The sequence below is a fragment of the Psilocybe cubensis genome, chromosome 5 (genome assembly GCF_017499595.1).
Source record: "Psilocybe cubensis strain MGC-MH-2018 chromosome 5, whole genome shotgun sequence".
NCBI classification, from domain to species: Eukaryota; Fungi; Basidiomycota; class Agaricomycetes; order Agaricales; family Agrocybaceae; genus Psilocybe; species Psilocybe cubensis.
The window spans coordinates 2,038,939-2,050,818 of NC_063003.1; the positions used below are offsets into that span (position 1 = coordinate 2,038,939).

An 11,880-nucleotide genomic window follows, 5' to 3' on the forward strand; every position below is an offset into this window, starting at 1 on the left:
CAACATTATAGACTGGAATGGCTCTAGGAAGTTTCCTTGTGTTGAGATTATGATACTTCACAAAACCAGAATGCAGAAAGAGGCCAGTAGCTCCAGAATCAAGCAAAGCATCAACAGATAACCTTTTCTCTGTGTCCATTGTCTTTAAGATGACAGACAAATGGGTAGAGGTTTTAGGATTATGGTTGAGGATGTAGATCTTTTCAGGGAAGGTAGAAAGAGAGGAAGAAGAAGACATGATTTCTGCACCAGAATCTGAAGACTGAGGATCAAGTCTGTCAATTTCATTTTCTAGTACATTAAATCTATTCCATTGGGACATGTCTTTCACCAATGGTGCTTCTAAAAATTTTTCTTTTCCTCATCTTTCTGCTCCTTGCCTTCCAAGATTAATTTCCCAAAGTAGTCAGCCAGTTCTTCATGGGTCATAGCATTGATGTTAACTGATGACCTGCAGTTTACAGCCTTATGACCAGGTTTTCTGCACTTGAAGCAAACAATTGGCCTAACTGACTTCCATCCAGAGTCAACCTCCATGGGAACTACATCTGGTTGCTTTGCCTGAGCACCAAAGGTCCTTGAGCTGCTGTTGGAAAAGACTGGAGGATTTGGAGTAGGCTTAGGAACAGCCTTGGGAGTTGGGGCTTTAAGGAAGGGAGAAGAAGAGGAGGAGGAAAGAGACTTGGTAAAGGCCTCACTCTGTCTCCACTGCCTATCTAGCCTAGTACTCCATTTAATCCATCCATCCAAGGTTTTGGGCATGTCAGGAACATAGTAGACTGCATTCCTAAGATTTTCATTAAGCCCAGCCTTGAATTGGTCTACCAAAGCAGCATCATTATACCCAGTATCTGAGATCAGAGCCCTGAAGCTAGCAACATACTCATCAGCAGTCTGTCTGCCTTGCTTGAGCATGTGCATTTTATGCTTAGCTGTGTTGGAGGGGTCTGGATCTGCAAACACTTCCCTAAATTCATAAACAAAATCAGCCCAAAGACCTTCTTGGGACTGAGCATTGTCTATTACTTTAGTCTTCTCATATGCCCACTTCCCAGCAGTACCTCCTTTCATATGAGATAGAGCACAAATAACTTTCTGAAAGTCATCTGTAATCCCTTTCCCATAGAAATATAATTTAAGCTGACTGAGGAAGTTTTCTGCCTTCTCCATAGAACCATCAAATGGATCTGGAGGTGAGACTTTAATGGCAGAGTGTGAACAGGAAGGGGCAACATGAGGAGTAGGGAAAGAGTGAATATCTAGAGCAGCAGGTGGTGGTGGTGGTGGTGGTGATGGTGACTGACTGACTGGTTGCTGAGGGTGTGGTGGAGTGGATAATGACTGCTGCTGCTGTCTAAGAAAATTCAACTCTTGGGTAAGGAGCTGGACCTGATGCATGAGCTCTTCCACAGAAGGAGTGGTGGGAGGCAATTGGGAGGGGTCCATGTCCATGGGTAGGGGTAGGTAGGCTCTCTGATGTGTGTGTGGGAGAAGCTATCTACTGAAAGTGCCCTTGAAACTATACTAAGTATTCTAAAAAAAATATCTATCTACTGGATACCCAGTTGTCACACCACTCAGGGCTCTAAACCTAGGATCACAGGGTTACTGGATATTTCCTAGACCACCAAAAACAGAACACTAGTAGGACTGTGTCTGCCCCAACAGTTGGTATCCCTATCTACTAAGTTCACACACAGCACACAACAGAGAGTAGGAAAGATGATGAGCCAAAGGTCTTGAGGAAAGGTCTTGAGGAAAGGTTTTGAGGAGGATGTTGAAGATTGGTGGAGATGTAGAGATTGGTAAGAAGATTGGTGAAGAGGTTGATGAAGAGGTTGGTGGGTTGGAAGTGGAGGAAGAAGGTTGAGGTGATGGTGTTGAAGAGGTTGAAGAGGTGAAGAGTTTGGTGTTGAAAGAGAGATGGTGGAGTTGTCTTGAGAGAGCTTCAATCTTCTGTCAGGGCAACACTATAATCAGTGTGACAAGGCCACCAACAAAGATTAAGCAAGAAAGAGAAAGAGAGAGCAGAGGGAGAGTAAGAGAGCAAAGAGAGAATAAGAGAGTGAGAGAGATTCAATGGTTCTAAGAGATCACACCAATGATAGTGGATATCCTAAGAGATTGAAGCTGAAGCTACAGCTACCTACAAGTCCAGTATTTATACTCTACAGCTATTCTAGAATATTCCCTACATTACATCATAAAGGAAGGTTAAAGAATAAAAGTGACATCATATAGAAAAAGGATGAGTAAGACTAGGAATCATATAGAATTTACTAGAAAGAAGTGGAGCAAGAAGGCTGTGATGAAAGAAATAAACTATCTAATCAGATAATTGATAAGATAATGAAAGGATAAGATAATTCTGTGAAGATAAAGAGGGGAAACTGGAGAAACCCTGACACGCGTCTTGCATCGATCCGGGCAGTACTTGCTGTTGCTGCCATCAACGACTACGAAATTCAGCAAATTGACATCAAAGGAGCGTACCTGAATGGAGTCCTCAAGTCCGACGAAATCATCTACATGCGACAAGCGCCTGGTTACGCTGTCGCACCCTCATCCTCCTCTACCCCGGTCTATCGTCTTCGAAAAGCCCTGTATGGTTTGAAGCAGGCGGGTCGGCGTTGGTACGAACGGCTCGTCGAGATAATGGTGAAGCACCTCGGCTTCTCGAGGTGCGCGGTCGACCAGGCGGTGTTCGTGAGGAAGGGAGGGCGAGGAGACTTGGTCATCGTGTTGGTACACGTTGATGATTGCACAATCGTGGCAACGCGGACTGAGCTCATAGCTGAGTTCAAAATTGCGATTAGTCAGCACGTTGATATCACGGATCTAGGCAACATACACTGGCTCTTGGGCATCGAGATCATCCGCGACCGCGCTGCGCGTCGCATCTACCTCTCCCAACGATCGTATATCGACTCGATAATTCGTCGATATGGCCTTCAGGACCTCAAGCCCGTTTCCCTGCCTATGGATCCGAACGTACGACTCACATCGACACAATCCCCGACTACCACAGCTCAATTTGCAAAGATGCGTGATGTCCCGTATCATGAAGCGGTCGGATCGCTCATGTACGCGTCACTCGGTACGCGTCCCGACATTGCCTACGCTGTCCAGACCGTCTCGCGTTTCTCGACGAACGCCGGCGAACCTCATTGGGAAGCGGTAAAGCGAATTTTTCGCTATCTGAAGGGCACGAAGGATCTCTGGCTGTCATATGGAGGACAGCAGAGGGAGTTAGCAGGGTACGCAGATGCGGATGGGAGCATGGCCGAGGATCGGCATGCTATCAGCGGGTACGCTTTTATTTTACACGGTGGCGCAATCTCCTGGTCGGCGAAGCGACAGGAGATTATTTCACTCTCAACAACCGAATCCGAGTATGTTGCAATTACTCACGCCGCGAAGGAAGGATTATGGCTACAATCCCTCCTCAAGGACCTCTTCCCATTGACTCTCGACACCACCGTCTTATTTTCCGATAACCAATCCGCCATCGCGCTCACGAAAGATCATCAATATCACGCTCGCACGAAACATATCGACATACGCTTTCATTTCATTCGATGGATCATTGAAAACGGTTCGATTCGCCTTGTCTATTGCCCGACCAACGACATGGTCGCCGACGCATTCACGAAGGCGCTTCCGTCGCCTAAAGTCAAGCATTTCGCGGCCGAGCTTGGGCTCGTATCCGTTTGAGGGGGAGTGTGAGATATTCAATACGCAAACGCATCGAGCACTCGGCGCGCGTACGATAGCCCTGCCCAGGGCATCCACAAACCGCCACAAGTATGTACATCTTATTATCTGTATTATACCTTTTGTTCTGTACATTCTCGGGCGCTTTCGCCACTATTCCATTTTGGTTTCTCAGTTATTCTACTGTATATACTCCGTGTTTCATAGTTGTTACTATCTATGTACATTAGCTACACGCGCATATAAATGCGCGTGCTTCGTTCTCTCGAACCTCAGTCGTTCTGTTCGAACACGACTGAGGTGAGATTCTATTATTTGTTTCTTATTTACTTCTCACTTACTTTGTACAAAGCTCGTATTAGGTATTTACTCAATATCAGTCGTTCTGTTCGAACACGACTGAGCTCGTATTAGTTTTCTTACATATTCCAGTGATAAGAGGATCCGTTAATGCACTATGTGTTTGAGGTTATTATGCAGACCTCTTGCTGTCTTTGAATGAGACGTACATTGCGATGTCAATCTCATCGTTGGTCAGCCGTGATATCAATTGGCCGGTTCCACCTGTTTCAAACTTTCAGAGATGTTGCGACCCATAGTCAACTCTCACTCACTTGGGCATTCTACAAGAGTAAAAGTCTTGCCAGCATCCTGCTCAGCGAATTGAAGGAGAGGGCTTGAGAAGTGCTCTCGGACTAGTGGTGTTGAGATATTTTGTGTTGTAAATCATAGGAGTTTATGCTCACCGTATCCAATTCTAAGAGGCATATTAACTTGGAAGACGGGGGTAGAAATCGTATGAGAGAGAATGCTCACCAATCTTTATCATCACGCAAATGCACCAGTCAGCTTAATCTAATCTTAGATGGTTATCACGTTGTAACATGATGCGAAATGTCATTCCCCGTGATTTTTCCGTAACGTGTTTTGGGTGAGGGCGTGACAAGCTCGTGTTCTAATTTGAACCAAACTCAAGCTAAACTTGAGCTTTCGCCTCCTTTCAGAGTTGTATGATCAGCTGCGGATTGACGGTATTTCACCTTGCTGCACACATCTTAAAACTCAGAACTCTTTCCAAACTTAGGGTCGACTTATAATACCATTCCTGAGTCATCGCTTGGACCACCCATGACTGATTTCAATGAACGGCATTGGGAAAATCTTGACCACTATGTCGACTTCCGATGACTTAGCTCCTTCTGTGGCGATTTTGAAGAGATATTATGGCTGTGTAAAGGGCCTGCAAAACTATTTGGCAGATATTTTGGAACTTAACGGCCGTCGTCTTGACCCCAAAGAGTTGCTCAGTGACGATGACTCACAAAGCTACCTCCAACTTTTATCGACATCATACGTAGGAGTCAAGAATCTAACTTCTGGTAAAACCTTTCGGGTTTTCATCCCAATGCTTGGCATGAGAGAGGTATGACGCCTACACCTAGTCAGCGTATGACGAGCTCAATATAGGTGTATTTTAGGTTCTCGACTACGCCCAAGAACGATTGTTCAGAGAGAAACGTGCTAAAAACATCATTACTTCTGGTTATCGACTTGTGAGTATCAAACTTTCGGAATGTGTTATATATGATTTCACTATGCCATAGGCTTCACATGCAAATGACAATGGGAAGAAAGGGATGGCTCGGATGGGAATCACCAATTACTTCTTGAACACCGTGATCACTGCACTTCAAGCGGAGGAGTGGGAAAACTTGCTTTCTCGGTGAGCTGTTTCAATTTATGAGCAACTTATGAACCTAATTATATATATATATATAAGTATTGGCGAAGATGCAATGTTACATCTTCTCACAGAGACTTCGATATATGTCTCTCTCCCAAATGGATGCCTATGTCAACTGACAGGGGAACCTTTAATCAACACAGCGCCCCCAGCCTACAATGATGAAAGCCTTCCAAAGAAGATGACACAGAAACGACTTCACGAAAATGCCACTGACACTCACAACGAAAGGCCCGCCAAACGGCTAAAGCTCGAATCTAGTGTCGCTCTTCCCAATTCAACGAAACCTTCTGGGAAACGGTGTGTTTGCAAGTTCACTTTCGATTTCTTTGTTTCTCATATATAATAATAAACCAATCTCAGAACCACCCCCATCGATATTTCTTTTATCAGATTCAGAATTTTCTACTCCAGGCCTATATCCATACCCAATAGCAGACGTATCTTGGTCGGGTTGCCCTTAAAGCGTATGTTCACACAATTGAGATATAAACTCCATCTCATTTCAGTTATCTAGACGTTCTCAATCGAATAAGCCCTTGCTATATTGTAAAACCCCCCAATCTTGCTGGCCAGCCCTCGGTGGACGACTCGCGTCAAAACGCAGAGAATGCGCGGAGACTCTCCAAATACGTTTTCGCGCGTCAGTACGGTCTGTCAAATCCTTTTAAAACTAGCGGAGGTTCTTCTCCTTTCTACGGGGATTATCTCGACAGAGAACTGGAAATAAAGGTACGCTTCCGCATTTCGTATCCGAATTAGTTGGACATTTATTTCATTTGATCAGTCGAAAGGGTCTTGTAAAACCCCACAACGATTGAAGGGCATTCTGCCAGTCCTCGAAAAATTGATCAGACGACATTCTAGATGTGGCTATATACCCCTCCGAGACCTCACTTGTCCTTCAAAGGTCTGCTCAGATCAATGGAGATATATTTAAATCTTGAATCATGTCTTTTAGATCAAGACCACCGGTTCAAAGGACTTTGATAGCAGTGTCATACTGGTAAGGAATTCGCATATTTTCATTTGCTTTAGGAAAGGTTAATTCATAATTTTACATTTTTAACACAGGAAATGATGTCCGAGAATTCTATACAACTGAAATCGCAACTTGTAACCGGTCAAGGGAATATCTCGTATGATTCTTCTGGGAACCCCATACCGGCTTTCGGCCTGACGCAGGCGCAAAAACATGCCAAACAGAAACCACGGTTTGTGGAATTTGCTTGCAGCCACCTCGAGGTACGCGTTAAAAGTTGTGCATCTGCTCACGGTTGCACTCATGGCATGTTAGGTTTTTCGATATGTCGCGCTGGTTACGAAAGCTGTCATTCCAAAAACGTTTTGGGGGTCCAAAGCGAACTTCAGGCTGGTCTTGGGCTGTACGTACACGCCTCATGTTCCGCATGGCTGTTTTGCAGACACTTACAGAGTCATTTAAGATGTAAAGGAGTTTATAAGTTCCCGAAGATATGAAACATTCACTTTGCACCATGTTCTCCAGAAATTTAGCATAACTGCTTGCGATTGGCTCGCCCCTTCTAGTCCAGGATTCTTGCAGCAAGGCAGGGTCTCCGTTTCCGATGCCGTCAAGCGCCGCCAATTATTGGAAGATTTTTTGTTTTGGTATTTTGACTCTTTCGTGTTGCTATTGCTCAAGGTAGGTATCTTTCTCAAGCATACTATATTGCTTGACTTGTCATCTGATCATATGCATGCTAGACAAATTTCTACGTGACGGACTCCTCTGCTTTCCGTAACAATGTTCTCTATTTCAGACATGACGACTGGGCAACCTTATGCGCTCCGTTGGTTGAAAGGTTGACATCTGTTACCTTCGAAAAGCTTACAGATGTATGTTTTGTTTTCCTTATATCCTAATACACTCATCAATTCTGTATTCTTTGTACTCAGGAGGAGGCAGCCGCCATCTTGCGACAACGCAAATTGGGATTCTCATTTGTACGCCTTCTACCTAAAGAAACTGGTGTCAGGCCTATTGTCAATCTTCGAAGAAGGAAAGCGTCAGCAAAGGTATTGTGTATTCCTTTAAATATACCAATATGCACCAAATGCATACTATCGCAGGGCTCCTATGGCAATGAACAGTCGATCAATCAGATCCTCCAAGGCGCCTTCAGTATTTTGACCTATGAACGGGTACGTAGTTTGCTTTTTTATGTAGTCTTATGTCGTATAATTGGTTTTGACAAACTTACTGTGCCCAGAGTAACCAGCCTGAAAATCTCGGAGCGTCGATCTTCAATTATAATGATATATGCCTGAAGTTAAAAAAGCTGAAAGCCAGTCTTCCGAGAGACTCGAAAGGTGGATTGTGAGTCGAATCACCACCCTATGTCTTAACAAGTTACTAAGAATCGAAGTAGACCCAAACTTTACTTTGTGAAGCTAGATGTCCAGGCCTGTTTCGATACCATTGACCAAACAAAGTTGCTGCACGTTATACGCCAGCTGATATCAGAGGTACAGGGAATTTCTCTGATTAAGTTTTGAAGGGAATCTTATAACTTATTAGGATGTATATATGATTCAAAAATACGGACAAGTACGGTCGTTAGCTGGCAAAATCAGAAGAATGTTCCTCAAGAAGGCAGTTCCTGAAGGTGCGATTGCTTTTTCCAAGATCATGAAGTGACAAAGATTTATTTCTTTGCACATAGATGACCATCCTCATTTCATGCGTTATGCTGCTGACCTGGCTGGCTCCCTTCGCGATGTAATTTTCGTGGACCAGGTAGGCTTCATGTTTCATTCTGAACTTTGTCGACGTCCTGACCACAATAGGTGGTTTATCCTCTTTCTAAGAAGCAGGAAGTTCTACAACTTCTCGAAGAACATATCACCGAAAATATTGTCAAGGTATCTTTCTTGCCTCGTGTAACTGAACACTGATGGATGTAGACTGTTCTTAGATAGGCTCCACATACTATCGTCAGATGGTCGGCATTCCACAGGGATCCATTCTTTCGACTATATTATGCTCTTTCTTCTATGGAGACCTCGAAAAGAGATTTGGAAAATATACTGAAGATCCACATAGCGTGAGTGCAGCAAAATTTCACGTAAATATTATCTAACCAAAGGTATAGGCCCTTCTGCGACTTACTGATGATTATTTATTTGTTACGACAAATCTCGAGTCTGCGAAGGGATTTTTAAACATGATGAAAAAAGGTTCGCCGGCTAGACATTTCCGGTTAGCAACGAAGGCTGATATCTTTGTAGGTCATCCGGAATATGGATGCTTCATCGCACAAGACAAAACTTTAACGAACTTTGAACATGGTGACCATACGCTGAATGTATTGGACCTAACTCAAAAATGTGTGTGTTGTCATATTTTCAGAACATCCTCAATTTTTGACGGATTAATCAAGCTTTTCCTTGGTGCGGCCTTCTGATTGGAATGCAAGACTTATCAGTTAGGGTGGACTACAGTCGATACAACGGAAGCGGTAAGCGATTCATGATCCTCTTTTCTTTGAAGAGTATGATTTTGAGCGTTATCACGAGCAGGAATCGGAAGCACGCTAACCGTAGACAGAGGCCGACGCCCTGGCGTATCTTTCATCTACAAGATGCTGCAGTACGTATAGCGGCGGGCTGTGTGTTATAATTATGCTGACAAGCCGGAACGGTACAGGCCAGTCAAGCGAAAAAGTCATGCAATATTCTCTGATCGCGAGCTCAACAGCAAACACATTGTATACCTGAACATCTATCAGAATTTGCTTCTGACGGCGCTGAAGATGGACGCTTACATTTCAGCGCTGGGAGAGGGTGGAAAGAAGAATACGGCTTTCCTGCGCAGTAAGTGTACAGTGCGGTCAAGGGCTAGCTAGCCTGATCGTTTTCTATCTTTACCCGTGAAGGTGTCATCCAAAAGACAATCGTGTATAAGTACACGTCTGTCCGTATGCACGCACGGAGCGAAGGCAACCAGAATGACGGTACCAACTCTGATATTCACAAAGAGGCTGTGATGTGGTGAGTCCGCTCCTGCCCATTTTTATCTCACCAAGAATGACGCCCTTGGCAGGCTCGGCAATCATGCCTTCCAGTATATCCTGAGCCGGAAGCCCCAGAAATACAAGGCATTGGTGTGGTGGTTGAAGGTAGAAATGGGGAGGATGAAGCGTAAATCGTACTGCTACCAGTTCAAAGAGCTGGTCACAGAGGGTCAGAAGGACTTTGCTGTGATCGCAGTCTGATCTTGAGCTGAATGTCGGGGACGCATCGAAGGATCTGCGGTAGTGCTTTGTCAAAAGATTGGCGGACACGTGACCATTCCCGCCGGATGATGACTTCTCTCGGAAAACGGACGGTTGACGCACGTGAGGAGGCGCGGCGTAACAGCCTGTCACCCCCCTCACTGTAAATGTGTCACGCTGACCGTCGTCTTCCATTTTGGGAAGGCGTGATGGTCGATCGTCACCTCGCTTTACGCATGTTTCGTACTCAACCTATTGCTCCCCGTTGCCTCTATACCTCTTTTATTCGCTTCTCCGTCTATCGTTACCGCTTTTGCTAATTTCTCTTAATTACAGATGCAACTATGACCTCATTTCCAAAGGCTTTGAATTGCCAGCAGCAGCAACATCAACAAATCCGATCAGGAATCTCTATGGACCTACGCTTGTGTTGGCTCTCATCTTTGTCTTGACAGTCCTCGCTCTTCTTCCTGGGGCAATGGAAGAACTTCAAAGCATCAATAAGTCATCAATTCTGTTGGAGGTTGATGTTGAGAAAGGGCCGCCTCAGTCAGATGCAAGCAGGCTTCCGCTTCCCGCTCAGTCCAAAGGAGGTTCAGGGATCACGGTTTGCTACGTCGATGTGTGAGTCTTTCTGTTTTTACTTATATATTCCATTTCTAATGTAGTTTTATAGTTTTAATATGAAGAAAGCTGATTTGGTAGACCTGTGTCGCCAATACAAGCTTCCTGTTTCCGGTACAATCAAGGTTCTTATCGAGAGATTACAGGAGTTTAGTGGTCAGCGAGAACAATGGGACCGGTTAGCCTACTCTCTCTGTGCTTTCCTTCTAGGTGTTTATTATAGCTAATCTATTCCTACAAGACTCACTACAGGTGTTGCTCGTCGTTCTCATCTTGGGTTTAGCACCCATTCTTCTACAAAACCAACAGCCAGCCACAAAAAGTCAGTGCAGCGTCGTGAAAAAATGTTTTTGGAGTCAACAAATACAGAAAATGGCAATCCGAAATCTCTTCCATCTATTCTATCAACGGCAGTTCAGCCCTCTCATCAATGGTGTCAAACTCGTCGAGCTGCCGATCTTGATTGGGTACGCATGTTGTATATTTGTTTAGTTGCCCTACAACTCATACTAAGCCCTCATTTGATGCTACAGGCACGTTATATTGTCAATTTATACCCATATCGTAGAGAAGAAACTAGGAATAGGTTGGCAGAGCGTGATGCGGCACAATTTAATCAGAAACGACTGGTAAGTAGTAAACATTCTTATTATTGTTTTATCATTAATTGTATCTATATATCTAGTTCTCAAGCTCAAATGACGATGACGTTAAGGCTGGGATTGAGATAGCGAATGGCCATCTCTTAAAAATTGTCAACTGGGTTGAAGCTGGGACTACTTCTCCTCATCCAACTCCATCGCCCTCTCATCAGCTTCAACCAAGCACATCCCACTTTTCGGTGGCAGCTACTAAGGATTTGCAAAATTCTCAAGGTCATTCAATTTCTGCTTCTACCACAACCACTCCTACTCGCACAGTAACTATGGCTAGTGGATCTATTACTTTTTCATCATCCGATGTTCCACCACCACCCGCTGTTTCATTTGCTTCTGATATTCCTGGATTGAATCGCATGTGGGACGATACAAGCATTTATTGGGATGGATATTCTGTGCTTACAATTAAGGGAACGGCCATTCCTATTGTATACTGGAAGGAGATATACACCTCTAAGGGTAGTGTTGAATGGAAGCCGAAGCAGTGGGAGTCACTCAAAGGGAAATTTTTTGATTGGAAGGTAACTGGCTAATGTTCATTCTTGAATCTTGATGAATATGTTTTGACCGCTTTTTGCTCAGATTCTTGTCCATCAATGGCGACAAGGATCTCCCGAAGATTTCTGGGCTAAATTCACCAAAGACGGCAAGATACTGGGCTATCGTCAAATTCTTGATCAACTCGCTGAACAAAGAACTGCTCATGATGCACTTTTTGCACAACAGATTATGCACGAGTATGGTAATCAATTTTCATCTATTTTTTCTTATGTTAAGAATGGGACAAGACATGTCAAGACAAAACCTTGTCATATTATTAAGCAGTACCGTAGGATGAAGGGTCTCATTAACGAAGACGACAATGATGAGGATAATTAGTTGATTATGTTTTTGCTCCAATATC

General features: G+C 44.1%; 2 protein-coding genes across 2 annotated transcripts; both read left to right on the forward strand.

The window, feature by feature from the left end:
• Window positions 1–4,885: 4,885 nt before the first annotated feature.
• JR316_0006112 (Telomerase reverse transcriptase) lies at window positions 4,886–9,693 on the forward strand (the record flags this gene model as incomplete). The annotated part of the gene is made up of 26 exons (XM_047891861.1): window positions 4,886–5,137; window positions 5,193–5,267; window positions 5,319–5,437; window positions 5,495–5,758; window positions 5,873–5,925; window positions 5,976–6,190; window positions 6,246–6,368; window positions 6,420–6,464; window positions 6,533–6,703; window positions 6,966–7,121; window positions 7,184–7,315; window positions 7,376–7,495; window positions 7,550–7,621; window positions 7,690–7,796; window positions 7,849–7,945; window positions 7,998–8,085; window positions 8,143–8,216; window positions 8,288–8,341; window positions 8,395–8,523; window positions 8,572–8,656; window positions 8,708–8,806; window positions 8,909–8,937; window positions 8,970–9,068; window positions 9,112–9,292; window positions 9,355–9,469; window positions 9,522–9,693. The coding sequence occupies 26 exons, from the start codon at window positions 4,886–4,888 to the stop codon at window positions 9,691–9,693; spliced, it is 3,126 nt and encodes a 1,041-aa protein (XP_047749210.1).
• An 89-nt stretch (window positions 9,694–9,782) lies between these two features.
• Window positions 9,783–11,855, forward strand: JR316_0006113 (uncharacterized protein; the record flags this gene model as incomplete). The annotated part of the gene is made up of 7 exons (XM_047891862.1): window positions 9,783–9,856; window positions 10,030–10,317; window positions 10,370–10,495; window positions 10,559–10,784; window positions 10,851–10,946; window positions 11,003–11,497; window positions 11,559–11,855. 7 exons carry the CDS (start codon window positions 9,783–9,785, stop codon window positions 11,853–11,855), a joined length of 1,602 nt encoding a protein of 533 aa, XP_047749211.1.
• Window positions 11,856–11,880: the final 25 nt, after the last annotated feature.